Source organism: Xenopus laevis, chromosome 2L (assembly GCF_017654675.1).
Source record: "Xenopus laevis strain J_2021 chromosome 2L, Xenopus_laevis_v10.1, whole genome shotgun sequence".
Taxonomy (NCBI): Eukaryota; Metazoa; Chordata; class Amphibia; order Anura; family Pipidae; genus Xenopus; species Xenopus laevis.
Genome location: NC_054373.1, coordinates 120,318,143 through 120,340,853, shown reverse-complemented (window position 1 = coordinate 120,340,853; position 22,711 = coordinate 120,318,143). Strand labels below are relative to the sequence as shown.

The following is a 22,711-nucleotide window of genomic DNA, read 5'->3' as shown; positions in this document are numbered from 1 at the left end:
TATCATCAGCAAAAATACAGTACTTTCAATGGCCACCTCCAAGTTATAAATAAACAAGTTGCAAAACAAAGGACCAAGTACAGAACCCTGTGGTACTCCACTGACAACACTGGTCCAATGTTCCATTTCTGTTCCATTTTTGTAATCTATCAGTTCTTTATCCAATTACAAATTCCAGGTCAATATTCCTTAATTTAACCATTAACCTTCTGGTCAAAGTAGATTACTCTGCAATTGCAGAGTTGAGGTTCCTGCTCACCTCCTCATAAAAGACAATTAAATTTGTTTGGCAAGATTTTTTCTGCATAAAACCATGCTGGCACAAACTCACAATGTTATAATTTGCAACAAAGTCAAGTTTTTTATCCCTTAATACCACTAACCGGTCTATAGTTTTGAGGCTGAGAACAATGTCCCTTTTTTGAATAGCGCATCACATTATTCAATTCACCAGTCTCTCAGCGCCATACTTAAATCGGGTTGAAAAAAGACAAAGTCCATCAAGTTCAACCCCTCCAAATGAAATCCAAGCATCCATACACACACCCCTCCATACTTTCACATAAATTATATATACCCATATCATACCATGCCAGACCTTAATGAATCCTGAAAAATTAAATAAAGAGGTTTGGCAATCACATAGATAAGCTTGTTTAGTACCCTGGGATGGACCTGTGTTTATGTTTACATGTTCTAGTCTCTTTTGAATTTCTCCTTGCGTGAACAATGCAACCCCATCCTGCTTAATTTTTTTACTATTTACTTATTTAAAAATAGTAAAAAAATTAAGCAGGATGGTGCGGGACCATTGTTGTCAGAGAGGGGGTCAGTTGATTGATGAGAACAGAGATAAAACAGAAATTCGGAACTGTTATTTTTCATCTGTAAAAATAAATGCATACTATTGCATGTAAACTGCTTTGGAAGTAAACAGCGGTTTAGTGGGTAAAACTTCTGCTGTGCAATGCTATGGTCACGAGTTCAATTCCAGCTTTGGTACTGCATCTGCAAGCAGTTTGTATGTTCTCCCTCTGTCTGTGTGGACACTCTCTAGGTACTCTGGTTTCCTCCCACATTCATACAGGTTAACCAGTACTTGACAAAAGTGATCCTATTGTGTGAAAATCTGATAGGGTCTTTGGACTGTAAGCTCCACTAGTGCAGAGTGTAATGTGAATGATAAATAATACATGTAAAAGGGCTGCAGAAATGTGTGCACTTCTCACTTAATCTAAGAAGCCTCTACACAAATGTGTAAATACAACAGGAAAGGAAGAGCACAATGCAAAAGTACTGCTATAAAACAGTAGCATACAGCTAAATGTTATCTTGCTCATAAAACATTTGTTTATGGAGCATTTTGATTTCTTTAAAAGCAGCATGTCGTTGTTATAGTAGTATACATACATATAGAGTTAAAAACAAGACTGGTGTATTTGTAAAGGATAATGATGCAGAGAGATGGAGAGAAAGAATGGAATTATCTGCTTAACTAGATAAAGAGTTTACCAAGGTGTTGACTCAGGAGTATTATTCCTTCACCTGTCATTAACTATCTTTTGTAATAAATGTTCCTGTATTATATCTCAGATGTGGATTACATTTTTATGACTCGGTTGATTCACCCTGAATTTCTTCAAGGGCACTTCATGAACTTTTTGAGTTTTATTTGTGCATTTATTTGAGGATTTTGTATGCGTGTATTTTTTTGGTACTATTGCTTTTTTTTATTTTAAATGGTGCATGGTGAACATGAATAGGCCATACCCATTTGCAGACCGCAGTCTATAATTCTATCTCAAGCACAGGGATTTTGCTAAGCCTGTGAAACTCTGCACACTGTGAACATATTGTCCATTCAGTCAACCAGTGCAGTTGCTAGCTGCCCAATTGTTCATGTTTAGTACAGTAGACTAACAATCAAAGATGGATTTTGGAGCACTGGAAACAGTGGTAGCCAATTCTGCATATATTACAGCACGGGGTAGTTTTGATGGAGGCTTCAATCCGCAAATTACAAGGAACAAGAAATATCGAGCAAGGCTCAAGTTACCACCCCTCGCCGAGTGTGAACACTTGAAGGAAACGCTTGATCTGCAGTTTGAGAATATTTGTGTCAAGCAACCTATTGGGAAAAAATTATTTCAGGAGTTTTTGGAAGCAACTGAGTTTGTGCATGTAGTGGAGATTTGGAATGACATTGAAGAGTATGATGTTGCTGAGGACGAGGATCGTTTGCGGAAAGCTAGGGGTATCATTAACAAATATCTTGATTCTGATTCAAAGCAATTTTGTCACTATTTAGATGAGAAAGCAATTATAAAAGTAGTACAGGACTGTAATAAAGTCTCAGACATGCTCTTTAAGCAACTACTTAAATCTACAATGGATTATTTGAAAGAAAATACATTTCAGCAATACAAAGAAAGTAAATATTTTTCTAAGTTTCTACAATGGAAAAAGCTTGAAGCTCAACCCATTGGAGATGACTGGTTTATGGACTTTAGGATCCTTGGGAAAGGCGGATTTGGAGAAGTATCTGCTACGCAAATGAGGGCAACAGGTAAAATGTATGCTTGCAAGAAACTCAGCAAGAAACGATTAAAGAAAAGGAAGGGGTTTGAAGTAAGTTGTTTTTATTTTACTTTTTTTTTTTAACCATGCAGTTGGTTCATCTTGAATTGCTGGTGTAAAATACAGTAGTAGCATATTTATCATATTATCAGTATATTCCTTACACTGCACTATACTAGTATATATACAGTATAAAGAAATTGCATTTAATTTTACATCAGAATACCACCTAAAACTATGCCAATACTTTACATAGAACTTGTGGCATGAATGTGGTGTAGAATGCTGGCACAACCATCTCTTTTTACACCAGTATTTTACACTTAGTTACATACTATTCTTTAATTTTCTTTACCAAACTTATCTACAAAAACAAAGAATTTCCTGTGAATTTCATGTGTTATCAAAAACAAACATAAAAAAAATGTAATTGGAAGCTTGAGACTAAATTAAGTGTTTTAGTTGGTTAATAAACTGAGGTGTTCCTGCATCTGGTTTGAAAAATAAACATGATAATAAGATGTATAAAATAAAACGACATTTGTTAAAACTGTCAGCTAAAAATATAGTTGTTTTACATTGAAGGAGTTAATGTTAGCTACTTCCATGTCCTTCAAAATATTACAGTAAATAATCCCAACGCATGCAATGGTTGTAATAATCATGCTCCAGCACAGATCTGATTTGTATCAACCATTAACATAACACAAAACCTATGCTTTTTGGGGTTTGTTATTGGTTATTTATATATTGTTTTGTTTATTTTTCTCATTAAAAACTTATCATCATATTAAGTCATTGTAATTTAATTAATTAATGTTAAAAGGTCAATGTTAAAAATGGTTAATGATTTTTTTTTACAATAAACCAGAAGCAAAATGACCAGTTTTGCAGTTTGTTGCAACACATATACAGTGGTGGAGGTCTATTCAGTGGTGTGTAAGGTCTGTGGCATTCAAAACAATGTGATGAATGGGGAGTGTTGCTCAAGTCAAGATGCTATGTCACTGCAGTGTGTGTATATTGTATATTACAAGTAACATTTGGATGGCAAATAAGGCAGGATACCATTTACATGTGTAGGGCTAAGATGCTGCTCATTGCCTACAGGTTGGTATTTAAGCTGCAGATGAAAACATTTGGTTAATGTTTACCCCAACCAAGCTTAAATTTTCATTTGGTGGACTTTATTATACCCAGCCTGTATTAAGGGGATCCCTGCAGTGGCACATCATCCAAATCTGTAATTGTATTTGATTTCATATTTAAATATGCCCTCACTGTACCCTTCTTCTAATATATTCTTTAAACTTCATATGTAGATAAGAAGATTATAGTTGGTCTAATACACAATTTCCTCAAGCAGATTCATTTAATTAAGAAATGAAGCCTAGCTAAGAGTATAGTAGTATATGAATATGCATCTGAGGAATTGGCTGCAATGGTGCTGCCCTAATCCATAGATATGACATTTGCTAATATTCTCACAATCTATAGGAAACAATGGGGACTAACAAAAACAAAGTATATGCCATAGTCTGACTTAATTCACCAAAAAAATCTCAGTTGTGCCTACATTCATATAAAGCTCTGTCTATAATAATATTTACCAACATGTCTGTGAAAGCTCAAATTGTGTTATCAAATGGAATATAATATAATATACAATATAAAGCCCATTCAAACCTATTTTAGTGATGCAAAAAGTTGCCACCAGTTATTCAGTTTAAAATCCTCATTTCCTCATTTACGTTTGTCTCTTTTCCCCACCTAAAAGTGTTCACCTGCTCTCATAAACCAATACGATCTATTGCGACATTTTAAGAAGTTCCCCATTATTCAGTTACACTATTGTTTTTTTTTTGTCATGTGACAGAATACATGATCTTTATAATGGCTGAAAATCTAAAATTTCTACTGCGTTTGCACATCCTGTCCTCCTCAGCCTGGTGCACAGTCAAAGGGTATTGACATCCAACCTGATGAAGGGATGTGCCGCCAAAACACTATCAATTCTTCTCCTCAATCTGTAGAAAGTACATATTGGGTTGTAAAAATATGCCACAATTAATAGTAAATTGTAAGAAAATTAAATGAAAGAACATTTATTTTCGGTAACAATATGGGAAGCAAGACATTCCATACCATCTGCTTCCTCCAAGTACAGTGCAAAGGTGTATTTATTCTATATAATTGATTAATCGGCCAGTATGTGAGAATGCACATACAATTTAAAATATTATTTAGGAGCTTAAAAGGTTTTCTGTTTTATTGAAAACCATTAATGTACATAGTATGTTGTAATTTATTTCTATTTACAATTAATAATGTATTATTTTCATATATACAGTGGGCCAAAACATACAAATAGAAATACAGTAAATTATATTGAGAAATTGGGGGGAGTGGGTTGATATCACTCCATCTTGCAGTACAGCAGTAAAGAATGACTGAATTTTCTCAGAGGATCAGAAGAAATTCACTGGCACACAGGTACTGCTAGCAGGGTAAACCCTTGCTGATTTATTAAATGATTTGCAGCATGCAACGTTTCGGGGTACTGCTAGCAAGGGTTTACCCTGCTAGCAGTACCTGTGTGCCAGTGAATTTGTTGCATGCTGCAAATCATTTACTAAATCAGCAAGGGTTTACCCTGATAGCAGTACCTGTGTGCCAGTGAATTTCTTCTGATCCGTTGTTACTAGGTGGGTAATATTGGTGTGCAGGCAGCCATCTCAGGTCATTGTGACCTAATCCTGTGCTTTCAGAAAGAACCAGCACTTCATAATGGAAGTACTTTCAGACAGGCTATTGTTTCTCCTACTCAATATAACTGAAGGAGTTGCAGTGTTACTTGGATTTTTACTGTTGAGTGCTATTCTCGTGTTACCTTCCCATTATTCTGCAGATGGGCTGCTGGGGGGGAGTGGGTTGATATCACTCCATCTTGCAGTACAGCAGTAAAGAATGACTGAATTTTATCAGAGGATCAGAAGAAATTCACTGGCACACAGGTACTGCTAGCAGGGTAAACCCTTGCTGATTTATTAAATGATTTGCAGCATGCAACGTTTTGGGGTAACCCCCCGAAACGTTGCATGCTGCAAATCATTTTGCACTGTGTGCCAGTGAATTTCTTCTAAACCGTTGTTACAAGGTGGGACGCCGATTCCTCCATTGCTGTGCACCAGGGATTATCCTAATTGAATGCCAGGGTGTGCGAGTGCAGCTCGATTACTTTCCAATGAATTTTATCAGAGCACATGTCACATGACTGAGGACACTTTGGAAACTAACAACATGTCTAACCCCATGGCAGATTTCAAAATTAAATATAAAAAATCTGTAGTAGTAGATTGTTCAAAACAAATTGCTAGCACCTGAAATTCACTGCCTGTATAAATATGAAATGACTTGACCACCTTTTGCAGCAATAATAACTTTAAATATTTAGTATATATTATCTTTGCACACTTTTGCTTTTGGCCAATTTTACAAGGCTGGTTTAGGTTAGTCAAAAGATACTTGTGTACTGCACCACAATTTTTCAGACAGAGCCACAGATTCTCACATGGATAGAAATCAGTGCTTTTAATAATTCTTTTTTTTAATAATATTTTGGTAATTCTACTTCTCATAACTATAATGGTAAGAGGGAAATGGTCATTAAGTACAGTCTTCCTGTTTAATTTACATGAATTAATTATTGGGTCAACTACTTCATAGTGTCTAAAAGCAAATATAAATTCATTTAGTGCAAGTATGCCTTTCCTCCTTCTCCATTTTAGGAAGAAAACAATAAAAACACTGGACATAGGGGCATTGGGTCCAAATTATGGAAATATTCCTTATCTGAAAAACCCCAGGATAATAGATCTCTTAAATAAGAAAGTAACGCTAAAGAAAATTTGTTACAACATTTTTGCACCAATGAATCATCACTGATGAAAGTACGCCAATGTTCTTTTTCCAAGACGTAATTGCACATTTAGATGAATACGCATATTCGGCACAAATAATGTCTAGCGGAGACTTCCGAAGTGAAAATGTGCACATAAGTAAATGTGCCCCCCCCTGAATCCTCTCTAGTGAATCTGCTGATCTCTTTAAACGAAAATTAAATCTACATCTGGAGCAGTTACCAATAGGATCTGCGCAGTTCCCATTAACATATATAGAACTTTGACAACTTTTTTTTGGCAATATTTTGTATTAGAGTTTTAATGGTTCTACACTTAATAAATCTCAAATTTTGGAATTTCATATGTTCATATGTCAAATGTTAGTATTTCAGCCCCTTAGTCTTGGCATTTATGAGACAATATTAACTACTGCAAATTGTAACCCTTATTAGTCTATTGGTGCCTGCAAATTACCAATGCACTCAAATGATATGCTGTATGGAGCAGTGATCTTCTTCTTCTTCTTGTATCTTAACACTTAGTACTTTAAAGTTTTCTATCACCAAAAATTTAAAATTCTAATATTCTAATAAAATTCTAATAAAATGCCTAAGAGTTATCCTAGACTCACATCTGTCTTTTTTACCGCACATTCAAACACTTGCTAAATCTTGTCGTATTCAACTGCGTAACATTGCCCAAATACAACCATATCTCAGTTCAGAATCAACTGCAACACTGATTCAGTCTCTCATCATCTCCTGCCTTGATTTCTGCAATCTACTCCTCGCAGGTATTCCAACAAGTCACCTTTTACAACTCCAATCTGTTCTAAATGCAGCCGCTAGACATATTCATCTATCTCACCGCTCAACATCAGCTGCTCCCATATGCATGTCCCTTTGCTGGCTCCCAATCTCCTCTAGAATCAAATTCAAATGATAACGCTCACTTTCAAGGCCCTTAATAATGAAGCCCCTCCCTATATTTCATCTCTGATCTCCAAATACTCTCCTTCACGCAACTTCCTCCTTCGCTCTGCTTTTGATCTTCGCCTCGCTTCTCCTCTCATCACTTCTGCCCATTCTCGTCTACAAGACTTGTCTCTGGCTTCTGCTTTTCTCTGGAACTCTCTGCCTCGAGCTGTCAGACTTTCTCTTTCTTTCCAAACTTTCAAGCGCTCCTTAAAGGACAAGGAAAGTCTAAAATAGAATAAGGCTAGAAATGCTGTATTTTGTATACTAAACATAAACATGAACTTACTGCACCACAAAGCCTAATCACACAAATGATTTATGCTTTCAAAGTTGGCCACAGGGGGCTGTCATCTTGTAACTATGTTAAACATTTTTGCAAGACTGAGACTAAGTGCACATGCTCAGTGTGGTCTGGGCTGCTTAGGGATCGTCATAAACAAAGTTGCTTGAATTCTGCATGGATGGTAAGTAAGGCGGGGGCTCCCCCTGCTGTTCATAAGTATGATTGTTTCCCTGCTCAGCAGTTAGGGACTGTCTGACAATTCCTATCCACAGCAGTAAATGAAGGGAGAATTTCACTGCATACAGTCAGGTTTCTTATAAAAACGGTACACATTTTTTAATTAAAGTATATTGGAGATAGGTTTCTTTTTCATTAAAGAAAGTAAAAATGGGATTGTATTTTTTTGCCTTTCCTTGTACTTTAAAGACCCACCTGTTTAAAGAAGCTTATTCAATGTACCTTAATTAATCAATCATTGCTGTATCAAAAATCACAAATTGTTTCTAAAATCCTAATGTCTCAATTGTACCCTCACCTTTAGCTTGTAAACTCTAATTTGTAGGGCCCTCTAATCCTATTGTACTCTGTAACCCTTGTTTGTTATCCAGATGATAACTTTTTTTATGGTCAAAACTGTCAAATTTGGCTAGGGAGTTATTCAAATTCGATTCGAGTTTTTCAAAAAATTTTTATTAAATTTTTGAAATTTATACATTGTCCCTTTAAGAACTTGAATTTGACTATTCACCACCTAAAACCTGCTGAATTGCTGTTTAAGTCAATGGGAGACGTCTAGGGATCAATTGTTTGCAGCCTTTCTGACATACAAGTTTTTTTCTGAGAAAAAACTCGAATTGAATTTTTAAAACTCAGATCGAATTAGATTCTAATTCGAGTTTTCGGGACGATCCTAATAAAAAATTATTTCTATAATAACTTTCGATTGATCGAATTTCGAGTCCATGGGAGTTTATGAGAGTTTTAAAAAAAACTCACATGAATTAGAAATTTTACTCTTGATAAATCTACACCTTAAAGGACATGTAAAGGCAAAAAAATAAAATCCCATTTTTACTTTCTTTAATGAAAAAGTAACCTATCTCCAATATACTTTAATTAAAAATGTGTATCATTTTTATAAAAAACCTGACTGTATGCAGTGAAATTCTCCCTTCATTTACTGCTGTGGATAGGAATTGTCAGACGGTCCCTAACTGCTCTGCAGGGAAACAATCATACTTATGAACAGCAGGGGGAGCCCCCTCCTTACTTCCCAGCTATGCAGAACTCAAGAAGCTTTGTATATTTCCCTGTAGAGCAGTTGGCGACTGTGTAGAGATTTGTATTGGATTTTATTTTTGCCTTTACCTCCCCTTTACTGTTTCCAACTCTAGCTGCAGAGACAAAGATCACAGTGCCAGATTTAAACAGGTAAACTGGGATTCTGTTTGGAGAACTACTTTGCTGCAGCCGCTGGTTCTGGAGAGTTGGAGGAAGTTTGTATTAAACAATACAAAAATTATAAAAAACATATTAGATTACATGCCAACACAGGACTGAGTGCAGTCTGCGTCTTGCTATATCAGCTTCTGGCAGAAAGTATTTGACTTGTGCTTTATGACAATCCCTAAGCAGCCCAGACCACACTGAGCATGTCTTGGTCTTGCAAAGATGTTTAACATAGTTACAAGATGGTGACCCCCTATGGCCAACTTTGAAAACATAAATCATTTGTTTTATTAGGCTACTGGTGCAGTAAGTTCATATTTATGTTTAGTATGCAAAATACAGCATTTCTAGCCTTATCCTATTATAGACTTCACTTCCCCTTTAATGTATTGTTTTAACAGAACTGCATACTGTATACAAGTAGCAATATATAAGTATATACAGTAATTTCTTGTCATAATACAACACCTGCCTCAACACTGTGTCAGACATGGGGGCCAACAATCTCCAAATGAAGACTTTTTGATAGCCCTTCCCCAACATTTTTGTTTGAGTAGAAGGGGTTTTTAATTTAAAAATTAACCCCCCCCCCAGGAAAGAGCGCATGCAGAGCCTGAGAGAGGAATGAAAAACCCTGCTATGCAGTGAATCTAATTATCAAACTACAGGTCCCAGACTTCTTTGAGGGTTTGTGACAAAGCTTTGGGGATGGCTTTAGCCCGTCAGCAAACCTGCTGGATATACAGTAAATGGAAATATATACCAAAATAAATACATCAATCATTTCCATTAGCACAGAGGGTGTCTTATGATTTGTATTAACACAAGTTAGTAGAGATTACTATCCCCCCTTTAAATACAACTTCTAGGGGAAAACATCAGATGAAAGATTTCATTTGTGTCTGTAGCAGCTTATGGATAATATAATAAAAATGACAACATTTGCTAACTCCATATTTATTTAAAAATGGACATCAAGACAGAGGTCAGTTCAGGCAGCAAGGTTCTTAATCGATATAAGAGGTCAAGATCAGGAATAAAAGTCAGAATAAATAATAACAACACACCCACCAACACAACACACTAAGTTGAACCTATAATCGGGCAATGTCTGTAGGGCTCTGGCGTCTTTAAAAAGGCTGATTTTTAGGGGAAATGAGCGTGACAATGTCACATGTTACGCTCTGACTTTGATCATTGACGCTGCACATTTTGACACATTGGCGTCAGAACGTGATACGTTTGTCGCCTGGGCGCCGCTATCTTTCATATATAGCCCTATGACTGGTCTTGCTCCCATATACATCAGATCATCACCCCTCAGGGTTTCTAGGCCAAACTCCCTTTTGAGAATGATTTAAGAACCAGTGGCATTATAGGACAGAATGTAATACAAATATGGGATCTATAATCAGGAATTCCTGTGATCAGGGGTCTTTCCCTAATTGGATTCTCCATACCTTAAGTTTACTTAAAAAAACTTTTATACATTAAATGATGCCAATAGAATTGTTTTGTCACCAATATGGACTTACATAGCTTACTTAGGATCACGGACAAGGCACTTTTTTATTAGTAAAGAGAACATTTTTCATGAGTTCCTGGATCATGGATTCCAAACTTGTGTGTTTACAAAAGCTAGAAACTAATTGCAAAATGTCACTTTTAGTGCTCATTCACAAGGCTCTTACATTCATGACTTTTCTGTGCTTTGCATCTCACAGCAAATAAAACATCTGAATGAGAAGTAAGTTAGGGGGTAGGATGTGCTTTCTTTAGTCACAAAGTCATGATAAAGGTTGTACATCACCATTATTGTTCTTTTACTCACTATATTAAATTCAAAGCAAATGCTCTACATTGAAGAAATTAGAAATAAGGAACTCAACAAAACCCTTTTGTGTTTGCAGGGAGCTATGGTGGAAAAAAGGATTCTTGCTAAGGTCCATAGCAGATTTATTGTTTCACTGGCATACGCATTTCAGACCAAGACTGATGTTTGCTTAGTTATGACGCTAATGAATGGTGGTGACCTACGGTAAGTTGATAACATTTCATACTATGACATTTGACAAAAAATAAAACAGTTGGACACAATGTGCCTCTAGTTTGTTCTCTTTAGAAGTAGTTGTTTCCTACTAAACATACATTATTCTGTTTTGTGTTTCCATGTAGGTATAAGTAGAAGGTGAATATTTATTTTCAGAACTATGGAATTCTAAGGCCACTATACCTTTCCTTTATTTCTTCTTTTATCTACCTTGATTCTATCTTCTACTTTCAGCTTTAGGGCAAATTCACTAAGATGCAAAGTTGCGCCAGGCGCAACTTCGCCGCAATTCGCCGCACTTCGCCAGGCGTAGTTTCGCCAGCGCTCCGCAAATTCACTAAAATCCGAATTTGCGCTCAGGGGTAGCGTAAGGTTGCGAAGTTGCGCTAGCGTTGATTCGCTATGTAAAGCGAAGTTACGCTAGCGAAGGCTAATTTGCATACGGCGCCAAATTCAAATTTCAATGGAAGAATACGTATCAGCACTACAAATGCCAAGAAAACCTTCAAATCATCAAATAAAAATTTTATTTTGCCCTACACATGTGCCCACTGTCTAGGTAAGTTGCCATGAGTCAGGAAATGTAGGGGGGAAGGAGGGGAGCCCCAAAAATTTTTTCGATCTTTTTCAGCCTATCACCCATAATGTAGAAAACACGCCAGCGTTTTTTGGGACTTAGAAAAAATTTTGCCTTTTTTTGAAACAATCCCTATCTACTCTATTGCGCTTCGCCAGGTCCGAGGTGGCGAAGGAAGTCTAGCGTAAAAGGTAGCGTTCAGTACACTGCGCAAGTTAGTGAATTTGCGTAGTTACGTCGCTAGCGAAAATTCGCCTGGGGTAAGGGTGCGAAGTAACACCAGCGAAACTACGCCAGCGTTCGTTAGTGAATTTGCGCAGTAACGAAAATGCCAAACGCTAGCGAATTAACGGCTTTTCTGACCACAGCATTCCATGTCATAGGGGTGGGACAGAAGCCAAGGAGAGTGTCTAATTTCTAATGGGGAATGTCAGCCAAAAATAACTGCTAATGGTTTTCCAGAAGCATCAGAGGCAGGTTACTACATTTTTTAAATAGTCTTTATTAATCTATAAATGAAACTGTTGCAGGCTATGTATTCCCATGTATATTTTTAAGAACACTTTTGCATATATCAGCACCTTATTAAGTAGAATTAACACTTTTAACATTAATCTAATTACTTCATCCCCATTGTGTTTTTGGTATGGCTGTTTTAATTTGTGCAAGTGGGAGAAGAAAATAAATTCTATGGAGGCCTGGACTAAGGAAGTGCTGCATTTACTTGGATAGAAGTTTCATAGAATTAAGAGAAAATGTAACTGTAATATTTGGCTTATGTCACATGGAGTTTAGTTACTGCTAGATTTGGCTGGTCATTTATGGGACACAAGCTAGACTATTTGTGCTATTTAATAAAAGGTACACACTTTGCAACAGGTATACTCACCAATTACACAGCAAAAATCCTATTGGTTGCTATTGGTTACTGCACCTGGGCAAACATTTCCACCTTTATTCCTTATATAAAATAATGAAATTTATTTTCTAGTCTATTTTCATTTCTAAGCTAAGTAAGTCATAAACCTGCATGGTGGGTAGATGACAAAAGCTTGATATTTCCCCATCTCCCCCTTACAGATAAATCCAATAATTAATATTTTGTTGAGCATAATGTGTCATTCTTACTTCTATACTTGATTTCACTTGAATTACTCTGTAATGACAGGGTACATTCCTCTGCCCCACTCCCCACACCACCCATTATTGTCAAAAGTGTCTTTACCTATGTGCCTGCTTTAAAAATGTGGAGGCGCCGCTTTGGATCATCCATGTCAGATTGGCGTCATGCAGGAGCATGTGCAGTTAAAGCTGAACTGAACCTAGTTTCAAATATGTACGATTAAGCTTGGTGAGCTCTGATAAAAGTGAATTCAGAGTGTCACAACCCCACTGTGCAGCTCTGCATTTTTCTACTAGGTGGAAAAAAAGGGACACTGTTAACAATAAGAAATGGAGTGGGGAAAGGGGCTGATGGATGGGGATATTTTCCTTAACATTTACTAATTAAATCTAATGCAGCATCCTGTACTTCAAGTCACAATGCATGTAAAACACACACTGATTTCCATTAGAATCGGTAAGGACATTTCTGTAGAAACTTCTGAACAGTATTCTGGCCCATGTCACTGCAGTCCCAGTTACATGTACTGTTTATCAGATTGCTCAGCCTTTGATTATTGCCTTAAAAATGTACCTGCAACCATCAGTGGCAATCAAAACACAGAGGGGCAAATTCACAGGACAAAGCACCTAACGCTAGCATTAATTCGCTAGCGTAGTGCATTTTTGTTAATTCGTCGATTCATTAACGGACGCTGGCGTAAATTCACAAGTGTTACTTCACACCCTTACGCCTGGTGAATTTGCACAACGGATGTAACTACGCAAATTCACTGACTCGCAAATTTTTCTGAACGCTACCTTCGCCACCTCAGACCAGGCGAAGTGCAATAGAGTAGATAGCGATTGCTTCAAAAAAAGTTACAAAATGTTCTAAGTCCCAAAAAACGCTGGCGTTTTTTCTTTTTTTATGGGTGATAGGCTGAAAAAAGATCAAATTTTTTTTTTGGGGCTACCCTCCTTCCCCCCTAAATTTCCTAACTCATGGCACCTTAACTATACAGTGGGCACATGTGTTTGGCGAATTAATGCTAGTGCAAATTCGCAACCTTACGCTTCCCCTGAGCGCAGCTTCGGATTTTAGTAAATTTATATAGCGCTGGCAAAAATACTCCTGGCGAAGTGCGGTGAAGCGGACACTGGTGCAACTACAAATCTTAGTGAATTTGCCCCAGAGTGTGCCATTACCCTATGTACACTAACCATTACTTAAAGTTCTTCTGAACTTATTACTTGGCGTACAAGATGGAAACTATATATTATTGTTTTAGGGTAAAATAAAACAAGAATAGTAGCATGGGACCACCAATGGGGTAAATCAATCTCAATCCTGCTGCATATGGATTAGCTCTGTAAGGAACTTTATTCACCATAATTATTAAAATAGGGAATTCATAGATGCAATAAAACTGCAATTAATTGAAATACTTCCTATATTTGCTGAGATAAATTTGAGAAAACATAGACAACTAACAGGACTTTACTGTTTTAACATTTCTTTTCACTTTCACCCTTTTAGGTTCCATATTTACAATATGGATGAAGAAAATCCAGGAATTGATGAACACAGAGCTTGCTTTTACACTGCTCAGATCATATCTGGGTTGGAACATTTGCATCAAAACAGGATCATCTACAGAGACCTCAAACCTGAAAATGTGCTAATAGACAATGATGGTATGAACATTTGTGCTACATGATATTTGCATTGTTTAATAATAATTAATTAGAGAAGAGGGGTCCTTGTGTATAAAGAAAGGTGGTGGTCCCATGCTACACACAGAAGCTGTCTCCAATTTGCCTCAGATGGGTGAAGAAACTCCCAAAATAATCAAATCTATTATGTATTAACCATTAATTTCAGTAGCCTTATATTTTCTTGCTTGCTAAAAAGGCAAATGTGTTTGACAAGGTCTATTCTTTATATGTCCATGTTGATTACTTCTTAATTAATACCATTCTCTGGGAGATAATCTTGAATGTAATCCCTTATTAAACCTTTAAATAACATACCCACAACAGATGTTAGAGGCACAGGAGAATAATCTTTTTCTATATCTTTTGTAGTAATAATAGTGGCCTTTCTCTAAGTCAAAGTAATTTTCCATCAGATCCCAGTGCCCTGTTTACATTAACTTTGCGTAAAGATTTTAATACCAAATTCTGTATCAACTACTGACAAACAGTTTGAACTGGCCAATCTGTAATACTACAGAGGGGGACTGTAATCCAGGCTTCTCTACTGTTTATACTATTTCCATTTTTTGGCGTCATTATCAGCTAGCACTTTTTTTTACTGCTGATATGATTTAAAATGCATTGAGATTAGTCTTTTCAAGTGAAGCAATCATTTCCTCACCTTCCATTTTTGACTTCTCGGTTAACATTATATACCCTAAATGAGGTGTCTGCCCCTTCTGATTTGGAGAAATGTATCAGTGATTTGTGTTCAGTTGAGCCTTAAACAAAAACATCATGCATTTAACAAATGATGCATACTGGTGCAGATTACGTTGACAGAATGTGTAAAGGCATGTAAGGCATTTTTTTTAGTGATTACAAGGTCTTTATAGCAAGAAAAACATTCATTATATTTTAAAGATATTACTACCCGTTTATAGCTAGAAAAAACTGATTATTTGGCAAAATATACACACAAACACACACAAATATAAAATAGATTAGAGACTTGAATAATTTCTAAATCAAGTGGCACACTGTAATTGAAGAGTGAAATAAGATACTTTATACAGCATACAAATAAATAATACTCTCTCAGATATGTATGGCATTTTGTCAGTGAAAGAGGACCATGCTTCTTTCTAGTGCATGCATACTATACTTTGTGAAATCATCTTAATGCTTATTTAAACTGTATGTGGACCTTTAAACTGAAATAAAAGAGCTATATATCTTGTGCAGTGGAACAAAGCTAATGTTTACCTTTCAGGAAATGTCCGCATATCTGACCTTGGACTTGCTGTGGAACTAAAAGAAAAGAAATCAAAAACTAAGGGTTATGCAGGAACACCAGGTAAGAAAATATACAGAGAATAAGAAGGTATAAGCGGTTTTTCATTTACTGCACTGAATCTGCAATTGGCCTCTGTCAGCTGTATGAAAAGTCCCATTCATTCTGCTACATACTTACAGAACATTAACTAGATCTCCTTGCCTGTTTCCTTTTCCAAAATGAGTGCAATTATACTCACTGATGCAGGCCATGGTCGAAAACCCTTGAAGGATAACCCTTATCTCCAAAAATTGGTTGCACACGTTACTCTCATGCCGAATGGAGGAAATGTGTCCTATTCACATCACTATCCAATTGTGGAAATTGTGATGCATTGGTTGCAGTAGTATACAACTCAACTGCCCCAGGTTACTGCCTTGATGGTGAAAAAGAGTTGCATTGTGGGTAAAAAAATTGTGTCTGAAATTGCAATTTGCATACTGTGGGGCAGTAAAACGACCCCTTTTAGCTTTTAGGTAAAAAAAATTCTTGCATAATAAATCTAGATCAGCTTTTTCCGAAGGGCATGTTTTGGAGACAGTACATGTCTTTAATGTTCAGTAATAGGATTCCCACTTTTTCTGGCTGGTAAAATACTGGTCAGGTGGCAATTCAATAATAATGGACCTCTAAACCGGTTACAAACATTTAACGGTTTTAAGGTGATGGTGAAGTTCCTGGGCCCTAAAAAAATAAAATTCCCTTGATTAATGTTTCCATAATCTATACAAACAATAATGAACAAAAATAATAAAGAAACTGATTAATTCCAGTCTAGTTATTGAAAATAAATTACTGTACAGCAACGAGTAAGTTATAGGTAAACTTTGCCAATGAGGAAAAGGTTATTTGGACTGAATACATTGATAAGCTCAAAAGAACCACTGATGCACAGTATAACTACAAGAAATTATTTAAAGTGATCACAACCAAGATGTCATAACCACACTGAAATCAATTTACCTCTGCAATAGTTTATTATAGGTAGCATATGTTCCAACTTATATTCATTGTGCATTACTAGTATGTGTACAGCAATGCATCATGCATTCAGAACTTTGTATAGTGCAAAATGGACATAAAACACTTGGTTGTAACATCAAATAAATTATTTGATTTATTATTCAGTTTTCTAGGTGCTTTTGTTTTCCACCTTGTTTTCCAACTTGTTCTGCTCACATGGCTGTTTTTCTGCATAATTACTACCATGATCATGTCTCTTTTACAGGATTTATGGCACCTGAATTATTGCAAGGTGAAGAATATGATTATTCTGTAGATTATTTCTCACTGGGTGTTACATTGTATGAAATGATTGCAGCACGTGGCCCTTTCCGATGCAGAGGAGAAAAGGTAATCACATTAAATGGTAGGATCTTGAACTGAGACAGGGCCTAAGGTAAAGAAGTACCTTTCTCTGTATAATGCTGCACAGTATGCTGAAGCTATTTAAAGGATAACATATGTCCTATTCTGACAATGAACTGGCAATCATACTCTGTTTTACAGAATTACCATAGCTTAAAATTTTGATGAATCATGCCTATTATAGCAGGGAATGGCTTTATGACACGGCAGACCTTTATGTGAAAGATCTCAAAGTCTTAATATCAAACTCTTTTATAATCTTAAGACTGCCAACTATCATCTAATTACAGGTATACCTTCTGATCCTGCCCTCATTAACCACACAGACATATAACTAATACTGACTAACTAACTTATTGGAACCCTTTTACATTAGCTTTCTCTTCACCTCCATAACAAAAAAAGCAAAATACACTTTTGAGACTCTTCTGCAGAGCTGGGCAAGGCCGGCCAGGCGCCCTAGGCAACCTGGCCGATGACAGCGCCGACTGGTCTGGCGGACAGTGGGGCAAAGATGAGAGAGGGTACTGGACATGGGGTAGGAGGCAGAGAAGGTAAGAGCCTAGCACCCCATTAGCTTTGTGCCCTAGGCACATGCCGACTCTCCCTACCCCTAGTTCCGGCCCTGTTCTTCTGTGGGTAAACAGGAATGTCATATTTAGTAAACAAATCTAAACACTAATTTTCTTTGCTTAATTGTTTCTAATAGAGGCCTATATCTATGGACTAGAACATATTTGTAAAAGTCAAAAGCAAACTTAGTGCTTTATTTGTCTTTCTGCAAGCACAGTCTTTTATTTATTTTTGGCAGACTCCAGCCATTTGTCCTACCTTATGTCAGGAACTTGTATGGCTGGCATGCTTGTCTTTTTTTGTAAATTGAACCTGTGCATTGTTTTGTAAATATCAGCCACTTGTGTCTTTGAGCTGACTACTGCATGGTGTAATGCCGTGGTCCCTAACCAGTGGCTCGTGTCAACATGTTGCTCACCTACCCCTTGAATATTGCTCTGATTGGCCTAAAAGCAGGTGTTAATTTTTCATTTCCTGGTTTGGAGCAAGTTTGGTTGCATAAAAACCAGATTAACTCTCAAACTTATTCTCCTGTAGACTGTCAGTCTACATAGGGCTACCAATAATCAATCACAGCCCACAATTAACCCTTTTTGCATGCTTGTGTTGCTCTCCAACTTTTCTTTTTACATTTGAATATTGCTCATGGGTTAATAATGGTTGGGGATCCCTGGTGTAATATGTGTTTCGCTGGGTCTAGTAGACTCCAAGTAATGTGAGGACTTAGGACTGAGGCTGGCAAAGTGGACATAAGTTGGTTTGAAACTGATAGAAAAAAATAAATCAAGTTGAAAACCTATGGAGTGCCGTTTGTCCAAAATACATTCTGTATACAAAAATATCCCTAGTACACAGAATGAATATCTCTCAGGGTACATAAGTATTTGTATATTATTTAATTTGTGTATATGGTCAAAAATACTTATGTACCGTGAGAGACATTCATTCTGTGTACTAGGGATATTTTTGTGTGTATTTGGGATAAATGGCACCCCATAAATCCAGCCAAGGAGCATCAGATGAAAATGCTATTGCTTGTACACTTTTCTGTCAGTAGTAGTCACCTTTCTTTCTGGTTTGAATCCTTTATTTATAGGAGAAATTAAGACATGCAAACAATAGGGAGTATCTAGCAAAATGAGTAGTATTGCAACTTCACCTTTTAAAGTGAGATACAGTTTCTGTTTGAGTGATGGGAAAATGGTATGACTGCCATATCTAAAGATATTCACATTAGTACTTGGCAGAAATACCAATATCAGTGTCTTGTATCTGTTTGGTGAACAGGTTGTTTACAAGCTGTATATATATATTGTAGAACGCAAGATTTTGTTTTGGTGGCATATTAAATATTTTACTTTCAAATAGTCACACCTTACAAAATATTTCTATACAGCTGCCACAATACAAAATATAACAACACAAAAAATGCAACTTCAAGCAGAAAATAGTGTCTATATATACAGTACATGTAATATTGTTGTAGAGTCTAATTTACAAAATGCATTAACAATATTTCTAAAATGTAAATGTGTATTCCTTTGCCTATATTCTCCCATATGTGTTCCTTATCCTTCCTTTATACTTACTCTCCCTGCACTGTAAGTCTATATATTAGGTGAGGTATTTACAGAAATGTAAATGTTACAGAAATGTAACTAGTGTTTCTATATAGAAGTCTTAGTGCATACTAGCATACTGAATATTTTTTGAAAAAGGTCATTTATATATTACAAATTATTAATTGTTAGAAATTTTCCAAACCTCACTTCTGACTCAGAGGTGAGCTGCTCCAGTTTGGATTATATGGAGTGCACTACCCTCTTGTGGCTAGAAAGACACAGAAACCGGCACAATTATTATCATGTTTAAATGTTTGCTACTTTTTCCTTTTTAAAAAGAACATTTAAAAGGGATAATTCAATTAATTTTGTTATAAACACTTAGTAGAACATTTTCATAGCTTAATCAGCCTTGTTCAGCTTGTTCTTCCCTAGACCAACCAGTTACATTTTGACCATAAAGTTCATAAAAATCAGTCGCCTTTGGTGAAGCTTCACATTGTGCTGGTGATACTTCTGCGTTTTTTCTACATGGTTCATATTTAAACTTTTCTAAACAGTAAATGGAACGACACAACATACTTTCTTTTTGTTCCAATCATGCTGCTCCTGCACAACAAATTATTATCTCTCCTTGTACAGCACTGTAGAAAGTTATTGATCTTTACTACAAGTTAAATGTTTAACCCTTCTGTAGAGCTTTGCTTTATAAGATCCCTGATTGACAGCCTTATTCACTGTGGCCAATAACTATTAACCCTCCTGTTATTGACAGTTACTACTTTTCACTGGATTCTGACACCTTCCTCTTGACTTGCATTTATCCCTATCTTTCAGTTGCTTACCTCTAAGCACCATTTCTGCCATACACCACTTTGTTCTACCCATCAGGACTGATATCAGACAAACTGTTCTGCCAACAATTCTGTATATCTTTTGAAAGCTTGATACTTCATGTTGGAGATAATGTCCACATGTTTTAATATGTGTGTGAATGCAATAGGGAACCTATATTGTAAGCTCCACTGGGGCAGGACTAGATGCGAATGATGTATAATCTTTGTAAAATCTCTGAAAAATATGTTGGTGTTATGTTATATAAATAAATTATGATAAGAACAGTTAAGAGGCATGCATTGTATTATTTTTAAAGACAGAATTTATTATCCACAGAGTTTCTCTTGGAAGAATATTATTAAATAACAATGTGCCAATTTCAATGTGTTTTGTCAGGTTGAAAACAAGGAGTTAAAGGACAGGATTCTGAACGACTCAGTGACCTACTCCATAAAGTTCAGCCTAGACTGCAAGTCCATCTGTGAAGCCTTACTAGAGAAAGATTGCAAAAAAAGAATGGGGTTTAAAAATGGAAATTGCAATGAAATACGAGTACACTTGTTTTTCAGAGGAATAAACTGGAGGAAACTGGAAGCTGGTATGTGAATTACATGAACAGATCCATAATGGACCTTTAATAGCCACTTCTATTTTTCTTTAGATCTCAAATTATGCATGGTATTACTGTAAAGTTTCTGTTTGCTCCATCAAAACCTGCTGCCCAATATAGCAGAGCAGTGGGACGCCCCCCCATATGTTATGGTTTGCCAGTAAGAGTCAGGAAAAGAATTTCAATGAAGTGAGGAGATGGAACAACTACACATGGGCCTAACAGGCTGCGGCTACTCACAGATTCATCACACATTCATGTTTTTTTATGCTTCTCCGAAATAAAGAGAAAGATATTTTTATAGAGCAGTCTAAATTTTCCAAAACAACACTTTTCTCTTTCACTGTAAATAATTACCATTGTTATAAATAATTAGTGGGCTTTTCTTAATTTGTTGTATAATCGACTATTCCCCGTGACAATCTATTTAAAAGGATTTTCAAACCATTGCATGGCTAGTCTCTGAAAGAAATCCATATATATGTTTTCTCACTGACATACAGTAGATGAATCATAAATTATTGTGTGGGCAGATGTCTCTTTCCAATAGTGAAATGTAATTACAGGTGACAAATGATTACATTTCTAGTAACCAGTAGTAAACAATCAACAGGTAGCAATTGTTTGCTGTCTAATGAGCTGCATATTAGAACAAAGCCTATAAATAAAGGCTGTAGCTGGGAGAAGGGAGGGGTTTGTTTATGTAGAGCTTTTGAGAGGACAGGTCATTTGTTTTCATTGTTCTTGTAAGAACTGGAAAAATAACTTGACTTTATTTTCAATTTCAGATGTTGGCTTGTATGTTGAAATAAATAAATAAATTATATATTAATATTTCCTAATTAAAACAATTGGCATTTAGTATTTTAAACACAAGCCCTATTCATTATTGAAAAGGGAGGGTATACCCTTTATGGAGCGCTTTACTTAAAAAGGTTTTAAGATTCCTCAAGTGCCGTTGGCAATAGAAACCAATCGGGTCTTAGTCTACTATAAGTTATACAATTTTACCTTGTCTTTATTCTTTTGGTTTACATAAACAGGTATCCTTCCACCACCGTTTGCCCCAGACTCCAGAATGGTCTATGCAAAGGATATTCAAGATGTTGGAGCGTTTTCAACAGTCAAAGGAGTCGCTCTTGGTGAATCTGACAACAAGTTTTTTGACGAGTTTGCTTCAGGCAACATCCCTATACCCTGGCAAGAGGAGATGGTTGAAACTGGAATTTTTGATGAAATTAATTTAGATTTAAATGATGTTAGACGGGAATCTATTCCAAATGACAACTCCGCCAAGTCAGGAGTATGTCGAATTGCTTAGAGGATGCAGCAGTGTTTTCAGTCCAAGATGCTCCTGTTGAATATTCTTGAGTATGCTTTGTTGACTGTAATATTTTTTCTTGTTAAAATATTCCATAAAAAAGATGCTTTTCTTGCGACAATAGGTCTCTACAGGTGTTGCTGCTCATTTACATCTGTACATATCTGAACTGCAATGAGAACATGGGTCACCAGCTACCACTGGAAACATCTTTATGTCAACTTGCAAGAAATTCATCATGGACATTATATATATATATATATATATATATATATATATATATATATATATATATATATATATATATATATATATATATATATTCTGATCCTCGGCAGAGGAAAGACATACGTCTGCATCAGCACAATCCAGTAAACAGATTTTATTCTAGAGATTTACAATATTTTAGTGTGGCTTAGGTAGTTCAAGTTGGCTAGAGTTTAATCTCCTTTGATGGACTTTCTTACCAAACAGATGGGATTAGCACGCC

The 22,711-nt window shown here is 36.2% G+C and overlaps 1 protein-coding gene across 1 annotated transcript; it reads left to right on the top strand.

Moving 5' to 3' along the window:
• Positions 1-1,594: 1,594 nt before the first annotated feature.
• On the top strand, positions 1,595-22,461 carry grk1.L (G protein-coupled receptor kinase 1 L homeolog). The gene is made up of 7 exons (XM_018245718.2): positions 1,595-2,628; positions 11,099-11,226; positions 14,457-14,614; positions 15,888-15,971; positions 17,179-17,303; positions 20,687-20,888; positions 21,944-22,461. The coding sequence occupies exons 1-7, from the start codon at positions 1,930-1,932 to the stop codon at positions 22,219-22,221; spliced, it is 1,674 nt and encodes a 557-aa protein (XP_018101207.1). The 5' UTR covers positions 1,595-1,929; the 3' UTR covers positions 22,222-22,461.
• The last annotated feature ends 250 nt before the right edge of the window (positions 22,462-22,711 follow it).